This window comes from Pantherophis guttatus, chromosome 14 (assembly GCF_059756535.1).
Source record: "Pantherophis guttatus breed Tessera chromosome 14, ASM5975653v1, whole genome shotgun sequence".
NCBI classification, from domain to species: Eukaryota; Metazoa; Chordata; class Lepidosauria; order Squamata; family Colubridae; genus Pantherophis; species Pantherophis guttatus.
The window spans coordinates 233,549-260,470 of record NC_142076.1 but is presented as its reverse complement, the minus strand read 5'-3'; the positions used below and the strand labels follow the sequence as shown (position 1 = coordinate 260,470).

General features: G+C 40.8%; 1 protein-coding gene across 1 annotated transcript in view; it reads left to right on the top strand.

The window, feature by feature from the left end:
• Positions 1-3,496: 3,496 nt before the first annotated feature.
• Positions 3,497-26,922, top strand: part of LOC117667375 (uncharacterized) — a 196,580-nt gene continuing 173,154 nt past the window's right edge. Inside the window, exons 1-13 of the mRNA XM_087878699.1 lie at positions 3,497-3,587; positions 5,429-5,496; positions 6,636-6,654; positions 7,542-7,569; positions 9,669-9,744; positions 12,729-12,881; positions 14,696-14,904; positions 15,891-15,982; positions 17,137-17,243; positions 17,779-18,143; positions 19,525-19,628; positions 20,516-20,634; positions 21,401-21,586. Coding sequence (XP_087734825.1) covers positions 3,530-3,587; positions 5,429-5,496; positions 6,636-6,654; positions 7,542-7,569; positions 9,669-9,744; positions 12,729-12,881; positions 14,696-14,904; positions 15,891-15,982; positions 17,137-17,243; positions 17,779-18,143; positions 19,525-19,628; positions 20,516-20,634; positions 21,401-21,586 — 1,584 coding nt within the window. The 5' untranslated portion in view covers positions 3,497-3,529. The remainder of the gene's footprint in view (positions 3,588-5,428; positions 5,497-6,635; positions 6,655-7,541; positions 7,570-9,668; positions 9,745-12,728; positions 12,882-14,695; positions 14,905-15,890; positions 15,983-17,136; positions 17,244-17,778; positions 18,144-19,524; positions 19,629-20,515; positions 20,635-21,400; positions 21,587-26,922) is intronic.

Below are 26,922 nucleotides of genomic sequence, written 5' to 3'. Positions count from 1 at the left end.
GCATAAATGATGACCAGTCATAAGTGCGAAGACCAGTCAAAAGTGCGAGAACCTGTCAGAAATCACTTTTTTCAGCCCTCTGGGTAGTCCTTTTGTGCACATGGACTACTCAGAGGGCTGAAAAAGTTATTTTTGATTGGTCCTCGCACTTTTGACCAGTCCTCGAACTTACGACTGTCCTCACATTTTACGTTTTTGCTCTAGCTTGTCACTATGATGAAGAGAAATAAGTGACATGGTTGTTAAGAATGCCACAACGGGCATAAATGTGAGGATGGTCATAAGTGCGAGGACCGGTCAAAAGTACGAGGACCAGTGAGAAATGACTTTTTTCAGCCCTCTGGGTAGTCCCTATGCAGATAGCCACGCCCACCCGGTCACATGACCAGCTAGCCATGCCCACCTGGTCACATGACCAGCTAGCCACACCCACCCAGTCGCATGACCACCAAGCCACACCCCCAACTAAGCCACGCCCACAGAACCGGTTGTTAAAAAAATTGAATCCCACCACTGCCTAAAGGCCTGAGTCTAGAATTGTTTTTATTCTAGTGGTTATTGTTTGCCACCCAGAGTCAGTTGTGGAAATTGGTGGCTTTACAAATTGGTTAAATAAGTAAATAATTCCATAAGGATGTAGTGAATCAGCAATAACTCGAGAAATCTCTTTCTAACTCTGGAAATGCCCACCCCCAAGTCTATGTATAATTCAGATTGGATGTGTTTACACAACACCCTAGTACCTGTACTTACACAATATATTAAACATGTTTTTATGTATATTTTTTACATTATATATATATATATTTGCTCCTGGAAGCACGAAGCCGAGAACACCAGCCTGAAGATGACGAATGAGACTTCGTCGAAACGTCGCCAAGACACTTCCAATTTTACGTGGGAGAAGACCCGAATAACCAAAGACCTACATACAAACACCCGCGAAAACCTGAGAAAACATATATATATATATATTTTTCTTCTAGCCAGGTTTTTCCTACGTAGCCAAGGTTTTTTTGTAGCTCCAGCTCAGTAGAATCACATCTACTCGGTTCTGGGCTTTTTTCCTTTCTGACACCTAGCAAGCTCTAACTGCTAGGTGGGAGACCTAAATAGATCCATTTCTAGGTCTCCCACCTAGCAGTTAGAGCTTGCTAGGTGTCAGAAAGGAAAAAAGCCCAGAACCGAGTAGATGTGATTCTACTGAGCTGGAGCTACAAAAAAACCTTGGCTACGTAGGGAAAACCTGGCTAGAAGAAAAACACACACACACACACACACACACACACACACACACACACACACACACACACATATAGTTATATGCATGATTTAGTAACTTCAGAGAACCTAATCTACTTAGATTATGATGTAATGGAAGCTTGTGAACCTAAGCAGTTGGTTACTTCAGTAACCTGGATAAAAGTGATGTGTGGAGGTAGCCATTACCGTATTTTTCGGAGTATAAGATGCACCAGAGTATAAGATGTATCTACCTTTTTTGGGTTTTTTTTTTAAAGTTTTTTTTATTTTTTAGACAAACACACATACAAACATACAATGTATTTTCTTTGAACAGAGTATTTGGCTGGTTCACAAATTTAAACAGTGTTTAGTCATTTCAATTAAATTTACAATTTCTATATTTCCTTTTTGCCATATTTATTCCTCATCTATTTTTGTAAAAAACCAATATTACCCTTCATCCTCATCTCTAATCTTAATCAAATTCCATTTTTCCCTTCTATTCTATATTATGTCCCTTCCCATTGTCATCTATTTTTATATTCATCCTCACATTGGTTAATTATGTAATATTACAATTGTTTAATACAAATTCAACATTTTAATATAAATCAATTAGTTATATAACTATCTTTTTTGTATATTAATCAATATGAATATTTTTATTTTTATTTTTATTTTTATTTTCCCTTTTTCCCTTTTGTGTTTAAAATCTTGAACTCTCCTCTTTTGCCCTAAATTTCCCATTGTTTGCACCTTACCTTTTTTGGTGAGGAAAAAGAAGAAAAAGAAATCTCTCTCTGCCTCTGCCTAATTTTGCTTTATTGCAGCAAACAGCCTGCTTTACTTTCAGTTTCGTTTTCAGCATAGCTTGATTAGCACAAGGAAAAAAAATCTGCTCCAGCAATTTTGCAACAAGCAGCAGAACCCTGAGCGAAACAGCTCAGAACAAATCAGCTGAGAGTTGGGAGGCCGATCTAATCAACTTGTGCTAATTAGCCTGTTTGAAGCTGAAAGGAACTGTTTTTTCTTGCTATTTGCTTGCAAGGAGGTAACTGCTGCGAGGCACAGGCCAAAGGGTGGGGGCCAGTGGGTGGGCAGGGCTACATTCGGTGTATAAGACACACCCAGATTTTCACCCCCTTTTGGGGGGGTAAAAAGGTGCGTCTTATATTCCAAAAAATACAGGTAATTCATTTCTCAATAGCCCTATAATCTCACTGTAGCCAGCTTCTCACTGGTTAGGTTCAATGGATTACCATCAAGCTATTATTGATGGTAGATATTCAGAATGCTTTGCCTTTATAGCTCCCAGGCAAAAAGGACTGGCTATAATAACAACTGTGAGAGGGATCTAGGTTACTTAGTGGACCACCACTTAAATATGAGCCAGTAGTGTGCTGTTTATTTATTTTATATATATATTTATTTATTTGTCAAGCATATATAAGATAACAGATAAAAGTATAAACATGATTATGAATACATGAAATGGATACGAATAAAAAGGGACATTAGGACAGGGACATTGGTGTGCTTATGCACCAAAAAAGCCAGTGCAGTCCTAGGTTGCATCAAGAGAGGGATAGCATCAAGATTACACAAAGTGATAGTGTGGCATTATTCTGTAATAGTAAGACCATGCTTGGAATACTGCATCCAGCTCTGGACATCACCATATTAAAAAAATGCTGAGACCCTTAGAAAATGTGCAGAAAACAGCAACCACAATGATAATGGGTCTGGAGATATAGGATGAAGGGTTAAGGGAACTGCATTTAGCCTATCAAACACTAGGATTAGGGGTGATATGATAGTATGTTCTAATGCTTGAGAAGTTGTCAGACAAAAGAGCAACAAAGTCAATTTATTCTCCGAAGTACCTGAGAGCAGGACAAGAAGCAGTGGGTGGAAGCTCATTAAAGAGAGATCTAACCTAGAATTAAAGAGAAATTTCCTAATAGTGAGAACAATTAATCAATAGAACAGCTTGCCTCATGGAGCTGTGGGTATTCCATCACTGGAGGTTTTCAATAATAGATTGGACAATCATTTGACCAGGATGGAATAAGTACACCTGCCAGGCAAGGGGTTGGACTAGAAGACCTCCCTTCCAGCCCTATGGTTCATTGATTTTATAAAATGAATTCATATCCTGCCCTCTGGGAAGTTAAAAAAATAGCTCTGATCCTTCTGGATTCAGGATTCTTGAAGACGACTATCTTTTTCTCAAATTATGTTTTCCAGGAGTTTCAAGAAGGTCTGTCTAAGAAGCATTGTAGCTATGAAGGAAAATGAGGGTCTCCTCATTTCTGTAGCCTTTGCAACGATACTACTGTGGGGTAAGTGATTTAAACCAAGGGTTTAAAAAATGCAATAATCATATTCATTTATTTAATAACTGCCCATGTCACAAAGCATTCTATTGGTTGCTGAAAATGAAGAAAGAGAATTTCTGTCAGATTTTCAAAATTCTGTTACTATACAATATAAATGGAGTTCCACTAATTCACATGGTATTTTTTTTCCTGATACGGCCTACAGTGACACTAATGAGCAGCTGCATAATCTTTGCAGTATTATTACTGTACACCCTACATGCTATTACAATTAGTACTCAGAGTACATCTTTTTGTTTAGTGACAGTTCAAAGTTATGAAAATACCAAAAAATTGGATGCACAATCAATCCTCAAAGTTCTGGCCACCGCAGTACCCCACAGTCACACTATCAAAATTCAGGCTGGCCCACATTTGTGATATCCCACCTGCTGTCCCATCGCAACCTGTGCTGACCTTTGTCATCTTCTTTGCCTAGGAAGAGGCAGGAATTCAAAGCAAGCATGCAGGCAGGTGACAGCTAGGGGTGGAGTAGCAGGTGCTATGGGCAGATGCTAGGGAACATGGTGATGTAGCACTTCATCGATGTGTGCGTTGAGGTGACATGGGGCTTGAGGCCAATCAGTGGTGCTCGGTCTTGAGGCCATGTGGGGCTGCTGGGGCTTGCCAGGGCACTGGGGTTTGAAGTCGATGTTGGGTCTTGAGATCAGCTGGCCCTGCAGGGGATTCTAACCAGCATATACAGGATTGGAGTGTTAGTTAGCTAACTATGGACAGTTAGTTAGTTAGCTACTAGAGTTGCTGTATCAGTGAAATGGGTGGCATGAAAATGTAATGAATAAATAAAAACTATAGGCCTCAGTCTTGACTTGTTCCTAAACACAACTTACCGTATTTTTCGGAGTATAAGACACACCGTTTTCCCCCCTTAAAAGGGGGTGAAAATTTAGGTGAGTCTTATACACCGAATGTAGCCCTGCCCACCCACTGGCCCCCACCCTTTGGCCTGTGCCTCGCAGTAGTTACCTCCTTGAAAGCAAACAGCAAGAAAAAACAGCTCCTTTCAGCGTCAGCATAGGCTAATTAGCACAAGTTGATTAGATTGACCTCCCAACTCTCACCTGATTTAGTCTCAGCTGTTTTGCGCACGGCTCTGCTCCTTGCTGCAAAGAGTGCTGGAGCAGATTTTTTTCCCCCCTTGTGCTAATCAAACTATGCTGAAAACGAAACCGAAAGTAAAGCAGGCTGTTTGCTGCAAGGAAAAATTAGGCAGAGGCAGGGGGAGATTTCTTTTTCTTCTTTTTCCTCACTAAAAAAGGTAGGTGCAAACAATGGGAAATTTAGGGCAAAAGAGGAGAGTTCAAGATTTTAAAACACAAAAGAAAAAAAGGAGAAAGAAAAAGGCAAAAAGAAAAATGGGAAGGGAGAAAAAGAAAAAGAAATGAAAGAGAAAGATGTTATACATATTTAGAATTGAAATATGAATAGTAGTAAGAAATAAATGGGAACTCATGATTGTAAAAATGAAATGAATAATAATTGGAATATTTGTCTTTGTATTTTTGAAATCTAGACAATGATAAGTTTTTATTTTTTAATTTTTTTTTAGAAATATGAATAAGTATAAACTGTAACAATTGAAATACCTTTAATGGTAAAAGCCAGTAAAATCAATATAATTCTGGGCAAAGAAAAATAACTTTTTATCCAGCTCATTAATTTATGGAACTTAATGAATAGTATGTTGCTTGAATAGTATGAGGGACACTAAATTGGGTGGCTTAGCTGTTTTTAAAAAATGGAAGTCTTTTCTGTATTCTAACTATTTAAACTTGCATTTTAAGGAGATTGGGCAGAAGGCAGTATACATGATCATATTACTCGTCGACCTTATCCTGTTCCTTTGAATGGAGTAAGTAAAAAAAAAGCTTCAGTAACTTCCATATATGACTGCTTTATAATTTGATAACTAATCTCAAATCAACATAATTTATTCAAAATAAAACTATAATGATCATAGCAGATTGTAAAAATGTTAAATGGGAGAATAAACACACCATATTTAAGAATCATGTTTTTTTAAGATACTTTAACTTATATTTCAAACACCATATTTTCAAGAGGGCAACAAATTAAAACATTTAAAAATATTTGTTGTGTCTTTGAAAAGAACTAATGTCAGATGTGGGATTTGTTGTCTAGTTTTAAAGTAAATAAACACCAGCCAAAACTCCCAAGAAAAAAATGATGGTAATTTTATTTATTACTTTTCAAAGAGTACCACCATGAACACACAGGTACAGTGGACACACCTTATATCATCAATATGTTTTCCTTATATTCCCTATTGATGCTACAAATTTACCTCCCACCTTTTCCAAGTACTTGGCTTAGTACTCATGTTGTCACAACCTATCCAAAGTGTCTAAAGTGCATACATTATCTCTGCCCCACCCCTTACATCTCCCATTACCCTATCGCCCCCTGCCCTCATTTCCAAATTACCTTTTATGGCCTTAGTTCCTAGGGGTTGTCTCTAGAGCAGTGGTTCTCAACCTGTGGGTCGCGACCCCTTTGGGGGTTGAACGACCCTTTCACAGGGGGCGCCTAAGACCATCAGAAAACACATATTTTCAATGGTTTTAGGAATAATTTTATGGTTGGGGGTCACCACAACATGAGGAACTGTATTAAAGGGTCGCGGCATTAGGAAGGTTGAGAACCACTGCTCTAGAGTAACTATCATATCAGCAAATTCTGGTTAAGACTGGTTTCTAGTATAGCAGACGCCTTCCTACGTACAATTCTCAGGCTTCAGCCTAGTTTATGAGATTAGAAATATGTACAATATGTTTTCTTCACAGGCTAGCATGTCTTCTGTAGTTTTAGTAAAAACAATAGGCTCTATTTCCCACACAGGTTTCTGTCATTATCCTGAAGTCCCCTACTATCTAATATTGAACTAGCTTTTCAGAATTGATGTTATTCTATGTACAAGGATTAGGCAATTTGGTTTTCCTAATGATGCTCCTCTTTTCTTTTATTACTCAGTGTCCAGCACACCCAACCTGTAAGTAAAATCTGCTTTGCTTTTATATTTTTGACCCCAATGATGTTCAAAGGAATGAGTGGGATGGAGGCTAGTTGGATCCATAATTAACAGCAGATACAGTGGTTGTAGCTCAGAACTAGCTACAGTAATAATATAAACCTTCTCCTCATTTAGCGATTATAATCCATTTCATTGAGTGAAATGGTCACTAAGTGAATTATCTGATAGACACACTGAGAGAGAGAGATTGTGAAGATTGCTGGTTGCTGCCATATCATTTAGATAATGTTCCCTAATGCAGCAATGCTAGCATTAGTCTCATTAGTCTCATCAAGCACAGAAATCTGGAGTATAAGTGCACCGATTGGTGGGAAAAAGATTTTTTAATTATCATTTCCTCCTCCTCCTCCTCCTCCTCCTCCTCCTCCTCCTCCTCCTCCTCCTCCTCCTCCTCCTCCTCCTCCTTTTAGCCATTGTCTATCTACTACAGGATGAAGGCCTCTTCAACCTGTACAGTTTATCATTTACTTATCATTATATTTATGAACAGTTGCTAACAGGTACTTGCTACATAAATGAGGCTTCAATCAATGTGTGTGTGGGGGGGAAATCTTTGTTCTTTGGTCGCATTGATTGTGACCAATCAAGAAACACAGAACCCAGGATTTCAAGCACAGGCAACACTTCCTGAAGGAGAAAACTCAGACTGTAATCTAGAACAAAACTGTTTAAACGTAAAGATATTCGGGACTTTTGAATAAGAAAGATTATTTTATTTTCATCTTTGTTTCTATGTTGTTTTATGTCATTTAAAGCCAATCAAAAACTAGAGTAAAATAATTTCATTTCATTTATGAGCAGCAACTATGATTTTTATTATTAAGGTTATTCTTTTTCTTCCCCAGCTCCAACCTACTGCTCTTTTGTCAGCAGGTATGTCAGAACTGAAGGGGATGACTTAAAATATAGTGGATGAGGAAATAAGGAACCTTAGCATACTTTCTCTCTAGTATGCTAATCAATTATTTCACACAAAAATAAACTAACAAGATCTTGATCTTGATTTATTGTTTCAAATTGGTTCAATGGGTCAGTACATATAAGACTGGAGCAGGGATATCTGGGGAGGGAGGGGGAGGGAGGTGAAAAAAGTCAAGATGGAAGTCATGAGGTCTTCTTCCCATCCAGCCTTCCAAAGTACTTCCCATGAGTCTGGGGTGTGTGTGTGTGTCTATTATTTTAGGTGTTCTATTTGTTTGTGAAGTTTGTGGAGCCTCCTTAAAACTGCTTTCAGGTTCTCAGTTCCATTTCCCAAGGTCTGGGCTTCAGATTTCATCAGATTCCATTTGATCTCTGAGCATCTAGTTTGAGGTCCCTGAAGTCTCCTTCGGGGAAGTGACTTTTCCAAGCCTCCAGCTGGACAGGGGAAGGTTCCTGGGCTTGGCAGGCAGCAGCCCTTCTAGCTGGGAGCTGAGGCAGCAGGTGGCCAGGGTTTGTCCTCCGAGTGTTTGCCTGTCCTGGGGGGAGATGCTGCGTTCAGGCTCCAGCTCTTCAAGGAGGCTACGTTGGTTGCTGGACTTGGTGGGGCCTCCTTCTAGGATGGGGTCCACCAGAGGATGGTGTGGGGAGCAGGAGATTGCCACCAGGCTGGCAGCCTCTGAAAGATAAAGTTGAGCCTCGCGTCACATCGGCCGGGCTCCTCTGTGGAAAGCAGAAAGCTCATTAAATGCATGTGAATGTTGTTAAGCAGAACACTGAGTGTCTCAGGGGTGGGAAAGACCCTGGGAGTCCTAGCTCAGGCCCAGGCCCACCTGCCTTGGGTCTCCCAAGTCTCCACCCCCATCCCCAAGGCACCCAGTGTGCCACTCATTGCCCCTTGGGATTCCCCCAGGCCACAGCCTGCTCCCAACCCAGTTACTCAGACATGCAAAGAAGTCTAAAGCTGCTCAACAGAAATAACTGGTGTATAGAGGGTAATTGCAGTCTGTTGGCCAAGGCCTGCTTCCCATCCAGCCTCTGAAGGAATCTTAAGATGGTCTGCAGAAGCTATGGATGTATGGAGGGCAGTTACAGTTTGTAGGTCTCAGCCTGCTTCCCACCCACTCAGGGACTTGCAGGGCTTGACTGCTCTTCAGCCAGCTGCAGCATTTAATGGCCTACTTCCAGCCCAGGAAGAGCAGGAGTGGAGGTCATTAAATGAGGCCATTTCGATTAGCAGCCATCACCATCTGCAATCTTAATGGACAGTCTCCAGTAGTCATAAATCAAGGACTGCCTGTATATGTATCCTGACCTGAAAGAAAGAACCCCATCCTCGACTCTCAGAATTGTCCAGGATTGGGTTGATGGTACCAAAAGCTGTTAAGAAGTTGCATAAGAATGGATGCACCACCTCTACCCTAGGTCTGCCACAGGTCACCTATATGACTAAGGCTATTTTTGTACTAAATACTGGCCTGAAAACCAACTGAAATAGATCCAGTTAATGTGTTTCCTGTAGGGTTTTCTGTAAGCAGACATCTGGCCACTTTCTTAATATTTCCCCAAAAAGGAAGGTTGGATCCAACTACAGGTCATTTCTCTGACCATTCTCATGATTAAGGAGGGACCAAGATAACAGCAAAAAGAATCCTGTCCACTTCCTCAGGAGTCACTGGTTCAAAATCATCGCAGATCATCATGCCACAAAGTTAAGCTCCAGGTACCTCAGTTGGACCTGCCCAGTCAGAGTCCAGGCTGATCTGAGTGACTTTATCTACCAGATGACCACAATATACGGTACCTCCAAGAGGCCATGTGGCCTGTCTCTACCCAATAGGGACCAGGTCACCCACAACAGAGCCAATGGGAAGTACATAGGGTAGACACAATAAGGGTAGAAGAATATTGACATTTCACTATTCTCATTGCCATAAGATACTGTAAATCCTAACATGGGGTTTTACCCAGTCCAGTCAGACTTATTCTGAGTTTACTTCCAACAGTGCTCCGGATACCTCTTGTATTTCATCACTTTCTTTTCTTTTTTTCAGGGGAGATCTCAACTCTACTGTTGAAAACTTATGCCAATTTTCTATGCAGCAATATGCCTGTGGCTTTGTAGAAAAGGTATCCTTCTTGGCTTTTGAATATCTTTAAGAAAGTGATTTCTTAAATAACCATTTTGAAAGCTCAGTTGGACAGCATTATCAAACACTCAGCTCAGCTAATTGACCAGCCCTGAGAATGAATATCTTAGGAATTGGTTTGCTACAAGTTTGAAAGATCTATTTTTGGAAAACACCCATTGATTCAACAAAACATAATTATTTAGAAAATTGTAAGTAAGGATATGGCCAGAATAGAAATAAAGAGCACAAAGAAAAGAAGAGAGTTGGGCTTCACAATGCAAAAGACAATTGGGAGGAGATATCTTATTCAGAATCACATCTGGAGAGAAAGAAATTACCCTACACACACAAATACATGCTTTAAACAAAAAAGACTCCATAATTTGCAGTTTGCATTAGAGCAGCGGTTCTCAACCTGGGGGTCGCGACCCCTTTGGGGGTCGAACGGCCATTTCACAGGGGTTGCCAAAGCCCTCTTTGCCCCCCCCCATGCCTTCACTCACCCTCACTCTCTGCTCTGTTGGATCGCCGGCCGTTCACTTACCCCGCCCACTCTCAATCTATTGCTGCCTCCTGAGTCCCAGCTGATGGCTAGAGGAAAAAAAACTGTTTAAATTCTTGCCGCGGGGCTTCAAAGGGCCGCCCTATAGCCAGTGGTGGGATTGTGCCGGTTCCGCCCCACCCCTCCGCACCACTATTTATTGCCAATGAATAGTGGTAGGCGAGGGGTGGGCGAGCCAGCAATTTAACAAATGGTTCAGTGTTTTTTTGAAATTTTATTGGCCCACGGAGCTTCAGCATAGGCTAATTAGCCCTTGATTAGATCGGCTCCCGACTCTCAGCTGATTTGCTCTCAGCTGTTTTGCAGAGGGCTCTGCTGCTTGTTTGCAAAGAGTGCTGGAGCAATTTCCCCCCCCCAGCTATGCTGAAAAACGAAACTGAAAGTAAAGCAGGCTGTTGGCTTTGCTGTTGCTACAACGTTGGAAAATTAGGCAGGCAGATTTCTTTTCTTTTTCCTCACCATAAAAGGTAGGTGCAAACAATGGGAAATTTAGGAAAAAAGAGAAGAGTTCAAGATTTTAAAACACAAAAGAAAAAAAGCTCTATTTAACTAGGGAATTGTAATAATTGAGATACTATTAATTGTATATTGTGTTGAAAGCAGAAATGGTTAAGTTGTGGTTTGGAGGAATATATGGGGGAAAATATTTGGTTTATTATTATTGGTAAATATAATTAACTGATTTGTAAGAAATTGGATTGCATGGAAATAATTGGAATATTCATGTTCATATTGATTAATATACAAAAAAGGTAGTTATATAACTAATTGATTTATATTAAAATGTTGAATTTATATTAAACAACTGTAACATTACACAATTAACCAATGTGAGGATGGATGTAAAAATAGATGACAATGGGAAGAGGTATAATATAGAATAGAAGGGAAAAATTGAATTTGATTAAGATTAGAGATGAGGATGAAGGGTAATATTGGTTTTTTACAAAAATAGATGAGGAATAAATATGGCAAAAAGGAAATATAGAAATTGTAAATTTAATTGAAATGACTAAACACTGTTTAAATTTGTGAACCGGCCAAATACTCTATTCAAAGAAAATACATTGTATGTTTGTATGTGTATTTCTAATTATTGCTATTTATTCATATTTGTTCTCTTTTATTCTTTAAAGTTTAACAATTCATTCTTTATCTTAATATCTTTATATTTGTTTGGGGTTGGCTTTCTTCCCTTTCATCTTTTTTATTGTACAGCAATCTTTCTCCTCAAACCTACCACCTCTCTCTTTTCTTTCCTTCTTACTTTCTCTTCCGCCCCCTCTTCTTCTCCTCCTACTTCCTCCCTCTCTTACCCTCACTCCTACTCTAATTTCCCTTCCCTTCCTTCATCCCTCTCTATTGCTGTATCCTTTTATGCATATGGACTACTCAGAGGGCTGAAAAAGTTATTTCTGACTGGTCCTCGCACTTTTGACCAGTCCTCGAACTTACGACTGTCCTCACATTTTACGTTTTTGCCCTATCTTGTCACCATGGTGAAGAGAAGCAGTTGTGAAATGAGTGACACAGTTGTTAAGAATGCTACAATGGGCATAAATGATGATCGGTCATAAGTGCAAAGACTGGTCAAAAGTGCGAGGACCTGTCAGAAATCACTTTTTTCAGCCCTCTGGGTAGTCCTTTTGTGCACATGGAGTTTGACTGGTCCTCGCACCTTTTGACTGGTCCTCACACTTTTGACCAGATCTCGAATTTACGACTATTCTCACATTTTACGTTTTTTGCCCTATCTTATCACCATGGTGAAAAGAAGCAGTTGTGAAATGAGTGACATGGTTGTTAAGAATGCTGCACAGGCATAAATGTTGAGGATGGTCATAAGTGTGAGGACCAGTCAAAAGTGCGAGGACCTGTCAGAAATGACTTTTTTCAGCCCTCTGAGTAGTCCCTATACACATAGCCATGGCCACCCAGTCACAGGACCAGCTAGCCACGCCCACCCAGTCACATGACCTCCAAGCCACACCCACAAAATAAGCCACGCCCACAGAACCAGTAGTAAAATAATTTAGAACCCACCCCTGGTTGGGGGTCACCACAACATGAGGAACTGTATTAAAGGGTCGCGGCATTAGGAAGGTTGAGAACCACTGCATTAGAGAAATAAAAATCTTGCTGGACGGAAACAACTTTTCCAATGAAATCCCAGCCTCTGTAGGAAAAAGTGAATGAAAGCAAAGACCAAGGAATGAGGTATTTCTCTGCATATAGCCAAATGGGTGAAAATGGGTGTGTAAAGCACTAGATCCAGAGTCATCATTTGTCTCCAACCCCACTGGCTATTGGCCACGACCTCAGAATTGTGAAACTGGACATTTGAGACTTCTCTTGATATTTGTACGTTTCTTCTTTCAGTGAAAATAACACAACCAACTAACAGCGGTTTTGTGCTTCAGGTTTCTAATCTAACCCCAAGAAAACTGGTCTCCATTCTCATGTGCTCTCTGAGGGACCCTGCCACCCAGCCTGATCAAGAGGCTTTCTTGCTGCTTTTTGAAGGAGTCAATCTCAGCACTTTACAGGATGCTCTGAATCAGATGAGCATGGAGGTAAGGCGACTGCAACCAGGGCCAGGGCTGATGGGGGAGCATTTCTGCAAGTTCCTGGAGACTATACTGAGCTTTAAGTTTGTTTCCCAGTTTCTCAGTTTATCGTTTGTAAGTGAGGAAGTGAATGCCTCACTCAAATGAAGTTTGTGGCATCATTTTCTAGTATAATATAAACAGTGCAGTGTATAGGCAAGAAAATGGTAAGGGTTCATCTATCCATTCTAGAAGAGTTCAAATCACCAGCACCAGATGGATTACTTTCCAGAATTCTGAAGAAGCTGGCAGATGTGATCTCTGAACTACTGAACCATATATTTCCAAGATCCTGGAGCACCAGGGAACTACCAGCGGACTGGAAAAGAGCTGATGTGGTTCCCATCTTCAAAAAGGGGGAAAAATGGATCCAGGAAACTACAGATCAATAAATACCAGGGAAGATTTTGGAAAAAAATAAGGAATAATCTGAAAATATCTAGAGACAAGCAAAATTATAACCAGAAGCCACATGGGTTTGTCAAAAATAAATCGTGCCATACAAATCTTATTGCATTCTTCAGCAAAGTGACTAAATTAGTGGACCGGTGAAATGCTGTGGACATAATATACTTAGACTTCAGTAAGGCATTTGACAAACTAGACCCCATATTTATGCAATGGGGTACCCCAAGGTTCTGTCTTAGGTCCAGTACTCTTCAACATCTTCATAAATGATTTAGATGAGACACCAAGCTGGGGCAAATAGCCAATACTTTAGAATATAGGCTCAAGACCCAGAAGGATCTTGACAAACTTGAGTACTCAGTCCAATCTAAAAAAATGAAATTCAAGGTTAGAAAAGTAAGGTTTTATACTTAGGCAAGAAAAACCAAATGCACAGGTATAGAATAGGTGGTACCTGACTCAATAGCAGTAACTGTGAGAGTGTTCTAGGAGTCCTAGTGGATAACAACTTGAATATGAACCAGGAATGTATTGCAGCCACAAAAAAGCCAATGCAGTCCTAGGCTGCATTAACAGAGAGATAGAATCTAGATCATGTGAACTGTTAGATGTTGAGACTCTAGAGCAGTGGTAGTCAACCTGGTCCCTACCGCCCACTAGTGGGCGTTCCAGCTTTCATGGTGGGCGGTAGGGGTTTCGTCCCTACTTTATAAATCACCATTACTGTGGAACCGGTGGGCGGTCAGAAAATTTTACTACTATAACAGAGATACAAAAGTGGGCGGTAGGTATAAAAAGGTTGACTACCCCTGCTCTAGAGTCTAGAAAGAGCTCAGAGAAGAGCAACAGAGATGATTAGGGGACTGGAGGCTAAATCATGATGAATGGTTGCAGGAACTGTGTATGTCTAGTCTAAGGAAGAGAAGGACTTGGGGTGACATGACAGCATTCTTCAAATACCTAAGGGGCTGCCATAAAGAAGAGGGGATCAACCTATTCAGACATGTGAGGGTAGGACAAGGAGCAACGGATGTAAACTTATCAAAGAGAGATCCAACCTAGAACTAAGGAGAAATTTCCTGATAGTGAGAACAATTAATCATTGGAACGACTTGCCTTAAGAAGTAGTGAGGGCTCCGTGATAGTAGGTTTTTAAGAAGATATTGCACAGCCACTTGTCTGAAAAGTTATAGGGTTTCTTGCCTAAGTAGGGGGTTGGATTAGAAGACCTCCAAGGTCCCTTCCATCTCTGTTATTCTGTTTCATGGGAAATTAATAAGAGGGGGCTTCATTTTCCTTCTGCTTTCCTCTGACGTACATAAAGTCAATCAGTTTGCCCAAAGATACTCAAATTAATAGGCCTGCTGTTTTAGATCTCCAGAGACCAGATGTTACCAGCTTTCAAAAGATTCTTGCTGAATGCAGCATGGGAAAAAATTAAGACAGATCCTCTGGTATCAAATGCTGGCTTCCTCTCCTCTTGGTTCCAAGAGACGATGCACCCTTACTTGACAGATGTGAACACCAACATCTTAGACTGCATGACTCAAATTCCAATCACCTGCGATGGCTTCAGAACAATGTATGTAGCAACTATTTGAATGGGTTTTTAAAATTATTTCTTATTAAAAGCTTTTACCCAGCTAAAAGAGAAATACAGAAGTATAAAAGAAAAAGAAAAAAGTGATGAAAAGAATACTTTAAAAAAGGGAAGGATAGTTAAGAAGCTACTTTCACCTTCCTTTACCAACAAAATCATTCTCCCTCTTTCCTCCTAAATGTTACAACAATCTCCTCAGCCCCTGTAACCACCTGAACGTTAGCCACTTTATATAAGGCTAATGGAGAGGGAGAGATGACAGGTACAGCTGCACAAATTTGATTTTTTTTGTTGTCAGGTGACTCATTTATTGAATGTTTATCAGAGCTATATTTCAATTTTTTTATCCACAGATGGCTCTTTAGATAGCTATCTAAAAGCTTGCCCAGCACATTACAATGCATTTTCAGTCTCATCACTGTGAATGCAACAATTTCTGTAAAGAATTTGCCTTTTGCCCTGGTGCGCTTGTCCCCTAAGCCAGGGGTCCCCAACCCCCAGTCCATGGACCAGCATCAGTCTGCACCATGGCCAGCAACCAGTCCGCGTAAACAAATGAAGCCCCATCTGCAGATACAGGTAGCATGCAAAACCAGCCCCCTCTGGTATGCGGACAATATCACTCCACTGGTCCCTGGTGCCCAAAAGATTGGGCAAGTTCCAAACTGTACTGCAAAATTCAGAAAAGTACATTTTCTATACTATTTGCATTGTGCCCATTTGCAGAGACATTTGCAAATTATGCATAACCTTCCCAGATATTTTAAATGGTTGTCTAGATATTGCAGACAAAATATAGACTCTACAGTAGGGACTTAATGCAGGCTAGAATCCAGATAGCCTACTAGGTTTGAAGCAGGTGGGATGGGAACTAAAATTTGAATCCTAAAGACCACTGTCCACAAAAGGAATGTTTGTAGCATATCTATATTCACAGGATTTTTGATTATGTGTCTTCCTTTCATTAGTGTCCAGGCCTTAGACAGTGTATACCCTGATATGGATAACAGCACAAGGCAGTTGGTGACCAGCTGGATTGGAAGATTCCTTACTGTATTCCGTAAGTGAAGGAATGGGAGATACAGAGCAATCTCCCACTCCTGATTCACAGTTGAAATAAATTATAACTCCAGCTAAAAAGCACAATTTGGTCATTAGCACAACTTAGCCTGCCTTAGAAATAACTTCCTACATTTCATTGTATAAGAGTTCTTCCCATACTGATTCAGGAGACTAAGGTAAACAAGCCACTACAAGTTCCCTATTGCTGTACCTGTGAAAAGGTCCACTTCCTAAATAAATCACAGATAAATCAGAAATGGGAGATATTGGCCTTAGGTTGAAAAAAATTCAGCTGCTGGAATTCCTGTGGAGAATTTGCTCAGACCTCTTGCTAAAGAGAACTTCTTTAAAAAACCATTTACTTGATTCTCCGCCAAGGAGATTGAGTATCTGCTGTTGAGTATGTGCTTAAGTTACTTAGGTGAGGTGGGTAGTATAGAAATTTAATAATTAAAATGTGCTCCATTGTGCATTCCATTTAATTTGGAGATTCTGAACCAGTGAGCTCAGTCTCAGCAAATTATATAATTTGCATGATGGAATTGTGATGCATGTCATTACTCAAGCCCCTGCAGATAGCAGTAACTAGCAGCCCTGCCAAAAGATCTACCAGAGGTGCCTGGAAGGGGGGAGTCAGAAAAGTGGCTACATCTATGTACTCCAAGATTCTCCATTCAAATACATTGTGATGCACATAAAAACCCCCCAGGTCTCATGGTCTGTGTGGTCAGAGTTGTGTTAATTTACCTGCTTTCCCTTTTCTTTGACTTTGGGTCTGATGATTCCAGCATGCTAGTTAAGGATATTCCATTTCAGCATAATATCTAGTATGAGCTTTGATGGCATCATATGCATCTTAACTTCATTTCACAAATGTCACATATGTGCTATGTTTTCTGAATAGATGCAATGTCAGTCTCTTATCCTCTTCGCCAGGCCTTTGGCTCTGCTCTTCAGCCTCTCTCAGCTTGGTGTCCTCTAGATTTAAACTCTGAGAATTCCCAATAATCAGGTGGGTGGGTGGAAATTTTGGGAATTATGGCCCAGTAACACAGAAATTTGTTCTACCAACCCAAGAATTCCAACAGAACCAAAGAATCCAACCTAGGTCCCCTCCAATTTCTTTCTATATTCCTTTATATTGCCTTTCAGGGTGCCAGAAAAGATCACCTAAAGAATGGATACAAAGCAACTGGAAGAACTTTCAAAACCATGCCTCCTATAATGACTTCACAAAGATCTGGAGTGGTTTTGATGGGGTAAGGTTGTTTTTCCTTCACTTTATTGACCTTTGATAAAGGGTTTCAACTAGCAAAACCTTTTGAACATTCAACAGATACTATAGCAGCACTAAATAAATACTGTAAGCTTTTTGTTCTAAGGTCAAGGCACTCCAGTCACATAGTTAGGTCGTTTCTTAAACAGGTGCTACTTCAGCCACAGTGAAAGGTGAAAGTGAAAGGTAACCTTAGGCAGACTTGCTCTTTAAAAAAACAATCAATGAGAATTCTGCACATGTTTGGAAATGTTTGGAAATAAATAAAAATTATCACAAAAAAGAATGCTTATTTGTATCTTGCATATCAGCCAACTGGGCAAATCCTTAAAAGTTCTTTTAAGGCATATATTGGAGGTATTTTATCATAAAAGTAATTATTTTTGCTTTTGAGCCCGTTGGTCACACGAGGCAGCCAACTAGCTGTGTTGCTCTTTAGCTATTTCAGCTTAATCAGTGAAAGTTTCCTTGAGGGTGCACCATTCTCACTCCCTTCTCTTCTCTCCACATCTTTCTAGTTTGCCGCTCTCAATGTCTTTACCGCTTCCCAGCTGGCCCAACTGGTTGTCACTCATAAGGTCCTCTCCAATCTCACCCTAATGGAACCTGTTGCCAAAGCCCTCAGCAGCCAGGATGTCATCTATATAGAGGGCTTCCTGGATGAGTTGTCCAGATCACCTCTTGACCTCCTGCTTGACCACAAAGCTGCATCTCTTGCCCTGGAGACCATTCTGACCAAGATCAACCACAGCTTCCCTGATCTTTGCTCGCCCTCCCTGAAAGACCTGTTTCAAATCAAACTTGTGCGCTTGCTACCCTTTGTTGATGCCAAGATAATGATGCTGTTTCCAACTCAGATAGGCTGTGTGGACTTCCATGATCTGTAAGTTTGTTCAGGTTTGGAATAAGGTGTGGGGGAGGGGAAGTCAAGGTAGTGGTTATAATGAAGCTTCATCTTTTTTTTAGTGCTCATTCCATGTGTAACATAGGTACAAATGAGGTGTCACATTTTGCATGATTTTCATACCTGCCCCAATCTGATCCCCTAGGGAAGTAAAACTCTCAAATCCATTTGATTAAAGCAAAAGGTACTTTTACTAAGAGATGCTGATTGCAGTAGATGGAATCTAAAGTTCCCGCGTATCAATACAAAACTAATCCCTTGGTTTCTCCAGCCCTCTCCCCATAGTCCACCCATCTGTAGCCAATCCGGCACCGCCAAAATGTTTTGGGAAGCACCGAGGTGTTTAGACTGGTGAAATTCCACTCTCAGGGTAAACGGCCTTGAATTTGCTGGCACAAACCGGATTCCAAACCGCTCTATTCTTCCTCAGTCATGTATCATTTGTAAGGTGCAGAATATATAAATTGAATTACAATAGTGAAATAAAATACATTGTTGATATGATATGAATAGCTATGTTAACTTTGAGGTACTCTTTACCTCAGAGGTATGTATGTATATGTAGCACTTCAGTTTTCTTCAGCAAAGAAGCTTGAGTCTCCAGGAACACAACTCCAGTCACTGTTCATGATTCTATAAAGCTCCTGCATCTGTTCCCCAGATCATACAACTGCCTTTTGCAGCTATCATAGGCCTCAAGGAAAAGACACAGCTGTTTTCAAGAGTTGCTGATAGTGTTAGATATTGACAGGATGGTTTTCCCTCTGGTCCACTGTTTGAGCAGGAAGAATGCTTAAATGTGATTGGCTGGGTTCTCCGACAGCTCCCTATAAAAGGGCCGGCTGTCGGAGAGGCTAGCTGCTAGGTTGTAAATAGTTGCTGAATAAACAGCTGTTGTCTGAAGCCTGTCCCCAGTCTCTTCAATCCACCTATCTAACAGATAGGATTAACATTTGTGCCCCACACACTCCAAAGCATCTTTTCAGATTTGAATCAAAAACACTATATACTTTCTAGTTAACCCATTCATGATTTTTAATGGCAATATAACTCTCATATTTTTATGTTCTATGTTCAGTTTCAGGCAATGTTAAATGTGCTTTATTTAATGGAAATATACTTTGCCAACTAGTTTCTGGAAGTAAAGTGATGTAATAATAATAGTCGTAGTGTATAGGATGGTACAACTAGAAAGGCTGACGGGGCAATCATAGAAGGTAGTTCTGTTGTGTTTGTGCTGATTAGAGAAAACAGAAAGCACAGCAGTGTAAAACATAGCTCTGTTCAAAGTGTGGGATTACAGTCCTGTGTTACTTGACATGCAGCATGCAAGCATTCATTTTCTTTTCTTCTTTTGCAGCTACAAAGGTCTAAATTCTGTTTATTACAAACTAAATCCAATGACTCAGCTTGCTGTCTTTCAAAATCGTTTGAATTTCCTTGAAGGGCAGCTTGCAAAAGAAGGTGACTGTTTCTGATATGCTGTGTTTTTCTTGCTAGTTGTTTCCTTCTGAACAATTCCAAAAATAAATTGGGAAATCATTTTGGGCTAGTGCCTATGAACACAAAGTTGCTCAGCTTTAACCAACCTCAAATCTTAATGCTGTCTTGAAATGTTTATTTATTTATCATATGTAAACTTCACCTTTTTTAACAGAAGCTCAAGGCAATATACATAGTGCTTCCTCCTGTTTTTCCCAATAGGTTATGAAGCAGGTTGGGCAGAGAGAAAGTCACTGGCCTAAAGTCACCAGTGAGCTTCCTTGGCTGTGTGGGAATAGAACTCAAGTCTCCTAGCTCCTAGTCCCTGCCCCGCTCGCCCATCTTGGCTGCCTTAAGATGTAGGCCAGGACCCAATCCACTAGAGAGATTTTTCATGTGGTCTCCCTTAAAATAACATAAAACTGTATGTAAATATATGATCGATTCTATTTTGGCATCATTCAGTTCCAAAATGTGCATAAAATCTTTCTCATGATTTTGCAGGGCCGTTTCACAAAGAATGTCCTCTTTTTTTGGACAAAAATGTCTCATCATTTCAAATGTGTGAACTGACTTTGTAAGAGCTAACATCTCCCATATTGAACCAAGTAATGTTTCACAGAAATTTGGAATAAATAAAGCAGCTTCAACCAAATGTTCCACACATATGAAAGTAAAACTTTTGTGTTCTTGCTTTGGATGTACAGATATTGTTCCAGGGATGGAAAATGAATTGTAAGGATGGATAAGGTGACAGAGGAAATGTGAGGCAAAGAAGCAGAAATGGAGAAGGACTGGCACACAAGGAAAGATTGGTCAAACTATGATTTCTGTTTAATTAAACTCTCTTGTTTGTGCATATATTGCAGGAGTTGCATGTACGTTCACAGCTTCGAACAGTAGAGATTGGCTGCATGAAAACTTTGGACATTCCAGTTACTTGGCTAATTACAGCAACTTTGTCCACTTGAATCCATCTTTCAATGGAGTAAGTACTATTTCTTTATCCACATATGCAAATCACTTAAGGTAGCTCATCCAAGCTGTCTCCACTTATCACTGGGACCCACAGGATGAACAAAGGTAGGGAATGTAATATCATGTGAGTGATGCAAATTGCACAGTTCATATAATTTGTACAATAACTTCATGATGCAGGTGACATCATCATGACCTGAATTGGATGGCTATGCCTCTTATCCTCACATTTATCTTGGGAAAGAAGTTAGACTAAAAAGTTAGTCTTGTCCAGTACTGTAGCATGGTGGATCAAAAGAATTAAGATTGTAGCTTTGCCCCCTTTTTGAGAGTTTGCTGCAGCTCCCTTTGTGGCTTTTTAAAAAATCTTTCCTTGTAGATGTCCTAGGTCTGCTCTTTTTAAATTTGTATATCAGTGAGGTTACTGGTAAATGGTTGGGATATGCCAATCAGTCAAGATTTTAATTGTTATTTTGGGCTTACAGATTCAAATCAAAAAATAAATTGTCTTTAGATCAAAGCTGTGCACATATTGCAAAACTATAATTGTATAATTATAGTCCATGTTGACTGAGATTGCTGGAAATTACCATTTGGAAACATGGGGATGGGCCACGAATGTCCAGGTTATTAAAATTTATAAAGGATTTTAATATTATAAAATTATATTATAGACCTCATCAGTTGACACAAGGGAAATAATTCTCATTGTTATTTTATTACTGTCTGTTCATCCAACAAATATTACAGTGAGTTGTCATTATTACTACTTGTAGTTTGAAGTGCTGGATTTGCTAACATCAACCCAGGTTGGAACCCTGGTAGTCTTGTCTGGCATTCTGACTGACAGCTCGAGGATGAATGCAGAGATGGAGGCAGCCAATGTGATGAACATTTTCCAAAGTCGAAATGTATCTGAGCTCCAGACTTTTCTCCTCAAAATCAGTGCACTTGCAGAACAGGTGAGAGAAGATTATCTGGTATACTATTTTAGCAAACCAAAAATCACTACTGTGGCTATGGTTTTTATTTTAGTTTTTTTAAATGTATTTGACAAAGTAGACCACAACCTATTTCTTGGTAAAATAAAAAAAAAATGTGGGATAGACAGCATCCCCATCAGATGAATTGGTCTCTGGCTGACCAACTACACTCAATGTGCAGTCCTCAATGGAACAACATATGCATGGAGGGAAGCATGCAGTGGGGTACAACAAGGCTCTGTTCTAGGCCCAATACTCTTCAACGTTTTCATAAATGATCTAGATAAGGAGATAGAAGGGGAACTCATTACATTTGGAGATGATACCATCTGCAAAGCTGGTGGGAAATCTAACAGTTTGGAAGATAGACAAAATTTATAAGGACCTTTACAGATTTGAACACTTGACCCTATCCAACAAAATGAAATGCAGTGGTGCGAAAAGTAAGGTTTTGTACGTAGGCGAGAAAAACCAACTGCCTAGGTATAGAACAAGTGGTACCTTGCTCGATAACAGTAAAACACTGAGAGGGATCTAGGTATCTTAGTGGACAATCACTTAAATATGTGGCAACAGTGTGCTGTAGTTGCCAAAAAAGCCAATACAATTCTAGGCTGCATCAACAGAGGAATAGTATCTAGAACACATGAAGTGTTAGAACCATTTTATACTACTTTCATAGGACTCCACTTGGAATACTGCATCTATACCATGATACAAAAAAGAAGCTGAGGTTCTAGAAACAGTGCAGAAAAGAGAAAAAAGGTGATTAGGGCAGGGGTGAAATGTAAAATTTGTTGCTACCGGTTCTGTGGGCATGGCTTGGTGGGGGGGGGTTAATGTGACTGGGTGGGCGTGGCCAACTTTTTTTTTTTTAACTTTTCAAAGCATTTTTTCTAATGCTTTGAAAAGCCTCTGCCAATCAGGGAACTCAGCTGGGATTGTCAGAGAGGCATTTTAAAAAATACCTCTCTGCCGATCAGGCAACTCAGCTGGGAGTTGCCAGAGACTTTTCAAAACATTTTTTTTACCACCTCTTCGGCCAAGAGGTTGTAGAAAAAAATGCTTTGAAAAGCCTCTGATGATCCCAGCTGAGCTGCGCCATCATCAGAGGCTTTTTTTTTTTACTTTTAAAAGCATTTTTTCTTTGGAAGAGGTTGTAGAAAAAATGCTTTTAAAAGTAAAAAAAGAAAAGCCTCTGATGATCGTGCGGCTCAGCTGGACATGGGGGGGGGGGCGGGCGCAGGGATTTTTGCTACTGGTTCTCTGAACCACCCGCTGCCATCGCTACCGGATCGAACAATCCAGTCCAAACCGGGAGCATTTCACCTCTGGATTAGGGGTCTGGGGGCTAAAACATATGATGAACTGTTGCAGGAACTAGGTATGTCTAGTCTAACAAAGAGAAGGACTAAGGATGACATATGTTTGGGGGGCAGTCACAGAGAAGGGAGTGGTCAATTTCTTAAGGCACTTGAGGGCAGGACAAGAAATAACAAATGGAAACTAATCAAGGAGAGAGTCAATCTAGAACTAAGGAGAAATTTCCTGACAATGAGAACAATTAATCTTGTTAATTGGCTTGTTTCCAGAAGTTTTGGATCTCCATCACTGGAGGTTAAGAAAAGATTGGACAGCCATTTCTCCAGAATGGTAGAATCTCCTGTTTGAGCAGGGTGTTGGACTAGAAGACCTCCAAGGTCCCTTCCGGTTCTGCAATTCTGCATTCTGTATTGGTTTAATGACATACTATACATCTGCCTCTTTAAGAATTAACAGATTTTGAAATGATGAAAGCCAATGGCTGTTCATTAGTTGCACTGATATTCCTTTTCATAAGAAATGGCAAAAAAAAATGAACCAATACATCAACAGAATTGAGAAGGATAATCTGACCTAGAGTCACTAAGCCTAGAGGTTGAAATTGGGTTTTTGCTCAGGCTTTTAAAGTGAAGAACTAGCATTCAGCCCATTATCCTACAATCTAAAAGGATTTAAGTCAGAACCAAGCATCTTTTTGCTCTGCATGTTCCTCATCCAAAGCTTCTGCCACTATTGAATTAAGACTTCTGGTGAAAGAAATCAGAAGCCTTTGAGAAGCTAGAATGAAAGCAGTTATGTCAAAAAACCTAACGTAGCTGGACACATTCACACCACTGATAATGCTAAGCAATATTAAAATGGATCGAGATTGTGCAAATGCAATTTTAGGCTTTAGCTGATCTGTCTGAAATACTGGTAATCCTCGACTTACAACAGTTCATTTAGTGACCATTAAAAGTTACAACGGCACTGGAAAAAGTGACTTAAGACCATTTTTCACAGTTACAACTGTTGCAGCCATCCCCATGATCAGGTCATCAAAATTCAGATGTTTGGCAACTGGTTCATAGTTATGATTGTTGCAGTGTCCCAGGGTCATATGATCCCCTTTTGCAACCTTCTGACAAGCAAAATCAATGGGGAAACCAGATTCACTTAACAGCCAGGTTTACTAACTTACTAATTGCAATGATTCACTTAACAACCGTGGCAAGAAAAACCATAAAATGGGGCAAAACTCACTTAACAAATTCTCACTTAACAACCAAAATTTTGGGCTCAATTGTCATCATAAGTCAAGGACTACCAGTATGTTATGATAATTTAATGACATAGTATGGACATTGCGCCTTCTAAAAACAACTACATGTAGTCCTCAACTTACGACTACAATTGAGCCAGAGGTGGGGTTCTGACCAGTTCTGGAGAACCGGTAGCAGAAATTTTGAGTAGTTCGGAGAACCGGTATTAAAAATTCTGACTGGTCCCACCCCCATCTATTGTCCACCTCCCGGCTGCTGCTGCCGGAGTGTCTTTGCAGCAGCTCCTCTTGGTTTTATTTTATTTTATTTTATCAATTTTTTAGTATACCCATTGGAGCCTTTTTATTTAAATAATATTTTTGGAGACTATAACAGAGTAGACCACAACACAGACAAAGTTTTGGCTGATGAGGCATGGGGAAAAGAAAGAAGCGCCATGGCACCAGCCTGGGATCTCTCCCACCAATGAAGAATGCAAAACAACCAAAAACTAACGAGCACTGACAAGAGATTTGTAAGTAAAAATATCCCCCCCTCCATTTCCAACAATCTAGAGAGATTAGAACAAGACCAGCAAAGAGATTTGACAAAACAGCAGATACTAGACTTTCCCGATCTGAGGGGGAGGGGAGCAAAATGACAGCCAGCAGTTGTTTTCACAAACAACGAGTCCAGCTACAGCCTGTACGGAGACAACAAACTAATCCAGAGTGTGGAGAGTTTACCGTGGGAGAATACAACAGAGTTTATGGCAAAGCAATGCCTTCTTACAACACAAGTGGTTGTTTCAATATTTGAGCAACTAATAACCATCCAACATGATGTAGAGACACTGAAAAAAGATATAGCTGTTTTTCTTCAAGCACAACATTGGGCTACAGGCACCCCCACTAATGTCCGTACAGCAGATTTGGGTAAATCCCATACTCAGGATAAGGAAGAGGAAGAAGAGCAAAGATCTGGGGAAACAATTAAAGAGCCTGCCAAAAAGTGGCAGCCCACTCAGAAAAACAGTCCTTCTCCAGACAAGGCATCAAGAGGAGGAGGTATTAATAGAGGTATTAATAGAGAGGTTTCATTGGAAGACAGTAAAGCATCTCCCCTACAATTACAGCAATCACATCGCTCACTACAAACACATCAGGTTGCGCTTAGAATCCATATGAACAGAATTAATTATGGACGCTGGATTACCAAGAGTGCTATACTAAATTCCCTAAGCCAGTTTCTTCACTGTCACTGGAGGCAGATTGATCTCCGTGCTGCGGAGTGACTTCCTGAGGCCCCAAATTGGAAGCGGATACTTCTATCTTTCAAACAGCCGACCATACCACCGATGCTATTCAAGATGAAGGCACATCTAGCCTCCTTTCAAATCTTTCCCATCAGAGTTTTCTGTGAGGAAAGGGTTAAACCCTTAATTGTTAACATGCGAGCTCCCAAAGTTGCTGTCTCTTCCGCATTCTCAACCTTGGAAAAGAGAGAGGAAGAAAGTGGGAGTAAGCCAGCCTTGTCCAGCGAAGATGTACTTAACAGCACAGAAACCGGTCTCATTAATGCTTTTGGCGCTCTCCCAAGGAAAGAACAAGGTAACATACTATTCAAGTTAGAAAATTTAAAGAAATCCTTATTGGACATAATCGACACAGCTGAACCACTTATTGATCTGGTTTCCCCTATAATTGAGCCTCTTACTTCTCCCCCAGGGGGCAAGGATTTGCATGAATATGAGATCATGGAAAACAGAAGCGAAAACACACAGGGGCCATTAGAGGCCCCAGTAGAGAAGGAGATGTTAGCATCCTTATGTGATTATCCTTTAGCACCACATCAAGAAATCGAGAGAGGACCCACATCAGTGTCATCAGCTCAAAGCCAAATGGAGCATGACCAAATAACCCCCTGCTCTACACCTAGAGAAGAGGCATTGGAATGGCAAGCCTTGTTAGCCGGTCCCCCTCATTTACGACCTTATCCAGGAGGGGGGAGTGGACCTGGCGGGTATTACGGAGACCTGGCTGGGTCCGGAAGGGGGGGTGCCCCTTGCTGAAATGTGCCCACCAAGTTTCTGTGCATTCCATCAGCCGAGGGCCCAGGGTAGGGGCGGGGGGGTGGCGGCTATTATTAAAAAAGGTCTTTGTCCGAGGGAGACCACTGTACCTCAGATAGCTGGATGTGAGTCCCTCCTTGTGAAGTGGGGTCGTGCAAATGGGCTTGCTGACTGCGTACCTGGCTCCCTGCCACGTAGCAGCAGCCCTGCCCGAGCTGCTCAACGTAATAGCCGGGGTTGCGATGGATACCCCCAGACTCATGGGGGATTTCAACCTGCCATCCATTGGTGAAATGTCAGAGACAGCCCGGGAGTTCATGGCTTCCATGATGGCCGTGGACCTGACCCAGTTAGTTCAAGGCCCTACTCACATGGGGGGACACACACTGGATCTGATTTTTGTCTCTGGTCAGTGGTTGAATGATCTAGAAACAGGGGATATAGTCACCAAGCCCTTGTCATGGTCAGATCATTCACTCCTTCGACTAGACTTTCGAGCCGCTACCCTCTGCTGCAGGGAGACGGAACCGACCAGGTGGTTCCGTTCCAGGCGCCTGATGAATCCGGATAGGTTCCTGACGGAGCTTGGGCCATTCCCTGAGGCTCTGGCTCACAACTCGACTGAAGAACTGGTGGCCACCTGGGATAGGGCGGCCACTGGAGCTTTGGACCGCGTCGTG